Genomic DNA, 7,982 nt, shown 5'->3' with positions numbered 1-7,982 from the left:
GGAACATTAGGTTGATGAATTTCGTTTCTTCTGAAAACACTGCGATAATGCAATCATCTTCCACGAATCGCATACATCTGCAATGAATACCTTCAAACATATCAGAAGAATGTAAGACTCACTTACAACTAAATTATAAGTATAATCGTGTACCTATAATCGTGTACCTGAGAAGCAGAATGGAATGAGTCCAAAATTATTTGGAATTGTAAGTTTAGATGTACTTTTTATCGTGTAGAATCTTGTAAAATTTTAAATGAGTTTTATAAGTTATAAAACGAATAAGAAGAGATCCTCCCGTCAAATTTCTGTGGCGATTTTTTGTGATTGCTATGCGAATGTAAAGTTTTTCATTATAATCACCAATTACTTAATAAGATCACAATTATATAACTGTTGTCATCAGTTTTGATACATCCCGTATGAACAATTTGTGAGTTTTATTCTAACTGAATTTGATTGCAATTATCCATTTAATAGATAATTTCTGGATGTTTGCAGATTTTCGTTAAGAAAATTCTAAATTCATACTCTGCTCCGCAGGTGCGAAAATTATACAATATGTCCATACGAGATCTGTATATATGCTATTTTTAAACTAATCCGAGAAAATAGAAAAGTATCTATTAAATGCACAAAACATCTTATCGAAAATTATAAATAATAAGTATATATCAATATATCACAATACGAAGATGCCTCAAGCTTTCTATAATTCATTATAAGTTTGCTATAATTCTATGCCGTCAGCACGTTGTGTATAAAACGCACGTGTTTTCGACGTAAGTCTTTCGCTCTAATAATATAAAAAAAGACTTCGCTTGTGAAATGTGAGACGATAATTTTGATACCGTATTAATAAGAGAAGTCTTCCTATCTCAATAGAGTTTTAGTTTAATTACACGAATGACGAAAAACCCGGCAGCGGTGCCCTCGATCTCGCCATATTGTTCATGATGATCTGACCGCCATTCAGACTGACGACCGCGCTGCCTTCTGGCTCAGAGTCCGTGTACGACGAATAATTCCGGACGGGTTTTTGCCGCTTCCATGATTGCCTCAACGAGTCATTCACGTTCGCGTAGTGATTCACGAAGGAATGCGGGTCAGATTGCACACTCTCGTTCTCGCTCTCAGAACCCTGCGATGACACAGTTTAGATCGTTTACAATTTAGAAATAAATACACAATCGTTTCTTTTTCTAGTATTACCTGAGAATCGGTGGAACTGATTTCGGAAGGCTTCTCCGTAACGCTACTGTCATCGGGATTCTCGTCGTATCCCTTCAGACTTTCCTCGTCGCTGTGATAGGCGACCGATGCAGGGGAGGGTCTAGGAGGCGATTTACCCAACATCGCCGGCGGCGGAGGGTGCATAGCCTTTCGGGCCAATGTGTTCCTTTTACCTAGAGTGCCGCTCGCGGCGTTGATGGTGCCTCCACCTTGACGCGATCTGTACAATACCAGATCTGATTCTTGCCTATCCTCCGCATCCATTGCCATTGACTCCTCGAGAGTCTTTTGCGCCTCTTCTGTAATCATTAGTATATTACAAGATATAATTCCTCTAAAGTTATACATTAATAGATAAGTATGCAAGTTATTCTTAATTTTTCATAATTGAGAATCGCTTGGTACAGGTATATTAAACTCAACTTACGTTTGTACTTGTAACTTTTACTCTTTACACACAACACTGCTATGACCATAATGATAATTATAATTGATGTAGCTGCTAAAGTGACCATGAACCAAGTCTCTCTGTAAAACGGTCTATGTTGCAGGTATGCATATTCCAGGTACAATTTCGACGGCGTCAAAATCTGCCAAGATCCCATTAGTAAAAAAAAACCATGTTAATTATGTTGTATTGTTTTTTTTATTTTATTTTTTCACAAATAAATAAATATAATATGCGCAAAACTAAATATCCAAATAATAAATAAACTTAATATCCAAATGGACAGATGTATGCAAATTGTATTTTTTTAATAATATTGAAATTACATTTACAATTATTTCTCCATTTAATTAGACTTACCGTTTCGGTGGAATACGCTGGATAACTGATTCCATAACGATTATATGATATCACTCTGAACAAGTAAGATGTAGATGGCAGCAAGTTTTGATAGGATACAGTATATTCCGTCAGTGGTCCATTGCTACTACGAATTATTGTCTGCCAGCGCGAATCATCTACAATTACACACATAAATTGCGTTATAATCTTTAAATTAACAAGTCCTTAAGGAAAAGAGGAAGAAAAAGTTCTCTCTCTCTCTCTTTTGTTGAAAATACATATCACATTATATATAATCACAAGTCTCTTTATACGTCTCATTTTTACAACATTTTTCAATAGCAGATATTTTTTGATCGATTTATTTTTTCAATTTTATCTCAACAAAAATATGAAACATTGTATATCTATTTAATAAGTGTAAATCAAATTCTAGAATATAGAATCATTTTTAGAATATATGTTAATCTGTTTAAATAAATCTCCAATATGTTATTTTAAACTAATTAAACTGACTGAAAAATATAATTGTTATTTTTTATTTTCTCTTTTCAAACTAATTTTGTCAGAGAATTCTTTTTTCAATTAATTACTTGAAAAAATAATTGCCTTGATATCCTTTTTAGGAAAAAATTTATTTCAACTTGATCAAAAAATGTCACTAACAAATAACGCAGTAAGAATGAAATATATTCCTTTTATCAAATGATTTGGGGGAGGTTTGTATTATTTTGGTAAAAACTAATTTAACACTTTGATTGCGTTATATATCTATTACATATCTTTTTGCATTTGTTGTTTCTTGATTCTTAGGAAATAATTATTTACACAAAAAATCAAAAAATAGCAAGTGCACTGTATTAAAAAATATTATAAAATTACATATTAAAAAATAAGAAAATTATGTATTTCCGGAAATTTTATCCAAGGAAAAAATGCTTATTTTTTAACAACAAATACAATAGTATCGATCTATATCTTACAATTAGCTATATGAAATATCTTGAGTATATTGCACGCAAAGTGTTTGCAAAAACGCGAGATTAGTTGCAGGGGCTAAATAATGAAAACTGCGACACTATCAATCAATAACGGCTAATACAATAAATCATCATCACGCTAGAATAACGATCTATCACTAGATCGTTTCTTTCTCAGGACGATGTTACAGCGCTACACGAAGTTAATATCCAATAAAATCTCGCATGAATGTCTAATAAAATGGGATTTCTGGCGATGTCATGCTTTGACATTATCATGCAAATTGTTGCAAACGACCAAACGACCATACGACACGTATATAATAATATATAACGGATTGTTGTTCAAAAAGCAATATCGTTACGCTAACAAGGATCTCGCTATCAAAAACCATCTAATGCAATGATTGACGCTCAGCGTAATTACGTGCGTTGACACTTACAATGCTGCCATTCTTCTTTGGCTACACATTCATAAAAAAGACGGTATTAGTATTAGCAGAACTGATAATTGGTTCAACGCGAATATACGAGAAGTTACACAATAATTTTGCGCGAAAAATTTATTCTATAAATTACTTTACTATTGTATATATTTCCCTGTTTCTTCAAAAAAACTGCAACGTCAATAAAAATTCTCTGAATATATTATATCTTCCTTTCAGAAGGATATGATATATTGCAAAATTCATTTTGTAAATTAGTTACAATAAAAGAGATTAGTCAGTTTATTTATAATTTTGTAACATTGCAATTTCAATAAACAACAGTGTAAAATGGTAAAATTTAAATTTTGAACAGGTCCCCTCCATTGTTACAAATATTATAACACGTAACAGCATAATTTATACTTGCCTTTACGACGAGTCTCAATGTAATAACCGAGTATAGGACCTTTGCCGGAAGCACCGTTGGTCCACTGTAGTTCCACGCTGGAGACGGTCCTGGTCACGCCGAGCTTACTAGGTGCCATCGGCGAACCCTCTTGTGGACCGGTCGTAACATTACCGGATATCGGTGGTCCAAAGTCGATCGTCTGCGCGCGAACCATAAAAGTATACGTCACCTCCTCTTCTAACGGTTGAATGAGAAGGCTCGTCTCTGTCACTTTTTGCTTTACTTGTTTGCTGAAACCTTGAATAGAATTCATTGATCGGTTAGTGAGGGAATAGAGATATGACAAATGTACCGTAATATCGCTGTATTTTGTGTATGAAATTTTCTTCAAATAACATTATAACGCATTATATATCCATTTATATACAATAATATTTATACAAACATAATGTAAAATGTACTAACTTATGGTAACTTATGGTATAATTGAAAAATTAATGATTTACGAGAGAAGATCCATTGGAAAAGTAAAATTAAATTTTTACACGAACTACCGCAATTTAATATTATCGAGATATTAATTTGCTTACGATCGTTTTGCTCCGCCGTTTCATACGTGACGATGTAACCGATTATCTCGCCATTGCGTAATTTCGGCGGCTCCCAAGAGACGCGCAAACTGGTCATGGTAATTTCAGTGAATTGCAAATTGTACGGCGGTCCTGGTATGTCCTGCATTTACATGTTGTACACAATGTATATTTATAATACATAAAATGTTAGAACAAAACTACAAAGTTTAAGATACGTTTTAGATAGCTGTTATATAAATGACCATTGTTTTAAAGAAAGAGAATACATAATTTAAATACCATTCCTTAAATGTTTTAATTTTTTTTTAATATTGATATTATTCAAGAAATAATTTAATATATCTATAGAAAATTACCTGTTTCGTCCTTACGGTAATTGGCGAAGATCGTGGGCCATCTCCGGCCGGATTAAACGCCAAGACTTGTATGCGATATTCTGTATACTTGTCGAGGAAAACTAAGCTGTGCGCCAAACAGGACGCCAGGACAACCTCTATCTCTTCTTCCTGTTTCTTTTCTAAATTTTGAGGAGAGTCGGTTACTAAATAAAAAATCTGCAATAAAAATGGAAATGTTAATTACAATCAACGCTTATATAGGAAACTTACAAATTAATGAAAAAAATCTATCAATGTACAACAATTAATCTATTATTAAATATATAAAGAAAAATTGTTACGAATTTACAAAATAATAAAATAAAAAATATGTCAATATACAGCGCGATCACAATCCGTTGTTAATATAACTAGATATAAAATAAATAATTACTTTGTATCCTAATAAATCGCCATTTTGCATATTGGCTTGAGGAGGCCTCCAACGTAAATGGACCTCGGTGGAGGAGATGGGTTCGGCTATCAAATTTTGAGGCTCTCCTGTAGGAACTGCTTCTCCTACATATACAGTGACCGGTGGACTCGGTGGGCCCTCACCTTCTGAGTTAAACGGCAGCACTATAATCTCGTAATATCGATCCTCCGTTAAATCGCTTAAAACCATTTTAGTTTCCTGAAACAAAATATAGAAATAAGTTGATCATCTGTTCTGAAAAGTGCTACGCTATGTGCAATCCATGCTATCAATATATATGTTATACTTTATATTAATCTCAGATAGTAAAACACGATTACGATATGCTAGTATTTTAACAAACGAAAATTTGAGCGAATCTGCTGTTAATTAAAGTGAATTATTTTGCGCGTTATTTCATTACTGTAAATTATTTGAGAATTTAAGGTTTTTTTTAGTATAATTTTTTAGATTATGAAATTTTACAGACTAAGACCATCCTCTCTCTGTATATATAATACATTATATTTAATAAAAATATATTACATTAATTCCCAGGATTTCTTCTTTTGGCGTCGCCTGAAGCGGTGTCGGAAAATCTGATACCGGCTGGTAAACGACACGATAACCACCCGTTTCGTAATCCCCACTCCAATACACCTCGTCGATCATATTCCAGTGAACTTCGACGCTGGACGTTGTTATCGGTACAACTTTCAGACCAGTGACACCTTTGGATGGTGCTATAAGTAAATGATAATATGGATTATTTACTAAAATATTTTAGAAGGCAAAATTAAGAGTTTTAATCGTTTTCTTCAAAAATTTTATTGGATTTTTATATTTTCGAATAATATATCAAATAAATAATTTGTATGTAAACACAAATAAATTAAACGCTTGATGCCTGTTATTTTTATTCGTTTATCAAAAAAATATACGATGCAACCTAAGCCAATATCTTGTATTGCCGTTCGATACGCACCTGCAGGCAGAGTTTGCACTTGAGCAGACTCGGTACTCCATTCCGAAGGGCCTATATCATTGGTAGCCTGAATACGAAATTGATAGCGCGTGTAAGGTTTTAAATTGTTAGCAGTGTAAGATGTCAGAGTCGGCTCCACTCTTTCGGGTATAGTTTGGAACGGTCCGGAATTCTCCGACTGTTGCACTGTATAATATCTGTCGGGATAAAAAGAAAGAGACATCAATATGCAATTTTTTTAACATCCCCCAAAAATTGACGCCTGCAAAAGATATTTGTACCTTAATGGTGCAAAACCGTCTCTGCCTGGTGTCCAGCTAAACGTTATCTGGCGACTCTGGATCTGCGACTTGCTCACTTGTGGCATCGATGGTGCCTGTGGACGTTCTCTGTTGTTTGTAGTGAATACAAGCGCGTAAGCTGTCTTACCCCAACCCAATCTCGTCTGCGCCGTCACAGAGAACATGTAATATTTCTCGGGTTCGAGACTGGTGGCTCTGCAGCAAGCAATAAAATCGCGGTATTAAACTCGAAAATCTTCTATACACGCTCGTTTAATCGATATTTTTAATTTTAAAATAATAGCATTTATATGATACTAAAATATGCAAAAAAATCTATACGTAAATCTCAAATAAAAAAATTTTAACTTTGAAATTCTAAAATTCGCTAGTCTCTATACAAAATATATTTTTTGTATACATGTAATATGATTAAGTATAAAATTCTCACCATAAATGTGAATCTTGGTAAATAGAAAAAAAATTCTTTGTACCTAAACGTTCTGTCCGACGCCGGGAATTCTTTGGAAAATTGATGATCTTGGCTATTGTTTAAATGAAACATGACTTTATACGCGAGAATCTCTCCGTTGGGATCCTCTGGCGTGTCCCAGATAATGCGCGCTGTGGTAAAGCTCACGTCAGGAAAGGACACGTTAGATGGTGGACCGGGAGCTAATGTAAAACAAAACATTAGTATTATGATAGTGATTATTATAGAAATGCCATTCTTATTAGTTTTACTTTCTTGCGATTCCTTTGCTTAGAAGAATACGTTTTTTGGTTATATATATATATATATATAATAATTATACTACAAAAAACACACAATCAAGTGTTACATTCTACGTTACAATTATCCCGATTGTCTTCGATAATGAAAATTTAACTGCAATGAAAAATCCATCTTACTGTCATCGAAAGTCTGAACTCTCACGGGTGGGATGCTCAGCGCTCCGTCGCCGAGTCTCGTGTAAGCTAAAACTTGCACATGGTATTGCACAAACTTGCGGAGCTCCGTTAGGGTAGTCGTAAAAGTAGTGTTGCTGGGAATATTCTTGTATTGGAAGGACGATCTGGAATTTGCGCCATAATAAACTTTAAAGCCGTCGATCTGTCCGTTTTGATGTTCTACAGGAACATCGCCCCATCGTACTAGAATGGTTGTAGATGACGTCGCGTTCGCCTCTACGTTGATTGGTCCCAGAGAAGGAACTGAAAGATATGTTGGCATTATATATCTTCGAACCTTACGAAAAGAAAAGTTTAAAACTGATTTAATGCTTTTTTCGTAAATTGAAAATTTTTTTATGATAAATAAAATAGTCATGACAATCTCACCTGATTCGCGAGTTCGTTCGATAGCCTTTGGACTCGCCGCTGAAGAACCGACGTCATTGAATGCCTGCATCATTATCTCATAATCGGCGTATTCCTCCATATTTTCCAAAACGTATGAGTTTGCGGTGGGATCTTCGATAGCGACGCTCT

At 34.2% G+C, this 7,982-nt stretch overlaps 1 protein-coding gene across 1 annotated transcript in view; it reads right to left on the bottom strand.

Moving 5' to 3' along the window:
- Window positions 1-805: 805 nt before the first annotated feature.
- LOC115242342 (protein sidekick) overlaps window positions 806-7,982 on the bottom strand; it is a 35,549-nt gene continuing 28,372 nt past the window's right edge. Inside the window, 14 exon segments of the mRNA XM_029818569.1 lie at window positions 806-1,141; window positions 1,213-1,532; window positions 1,661-1,823; window positions 2,042-2,199; window positions 3,859-4,137; window positions 4,431-4,572; window positions 4,790-4,987; window positions 5,205-5,444; window positions 5,772-5,968; window positions 6,211-6,407; window positions 6,492-6,707; window positions 6,986-7,166; window positions 7,404-7,706; window positions 7,833-7,982. Coding sequence (XP_029674429.1) covers window positions 899-1,141; window positions 1,213-1,532; window positions 1,661-1,823; window positions 2,042-2,199; window positions 3,859-4,137; window positions 4,431-4,572; window positions 4,790-4,987; window positions 5,205-5,444; window positions 5,772-5,968; window positions 6,211-6,407; window positions 6,492-6,707; window positions 6,986-7,166; window positions 7,404-7,706; window positions 7,833-7,982 — 2,987 coding nt within the window. The 3' untranslated portion in view covers window positions 806-898.

Source organism: Formica exsecta, unplaced genomic scaffold (assembly GCF_003651465.1).
Source record: "Formica exsecta isolate Colony F162 unplaced genomic scaffold, ASM365146v1 scaffold59, whole genome shotgun sequence".
Lineage (NCBI taxonomy): Eukaryota > Metazoa > Arthropoda > Insecta > Hymenoptera > Formicidae > Formica > Formica exsecta.
This window is presented reverse-complemented; position numbering and strand designations above follow the sequence as displayed.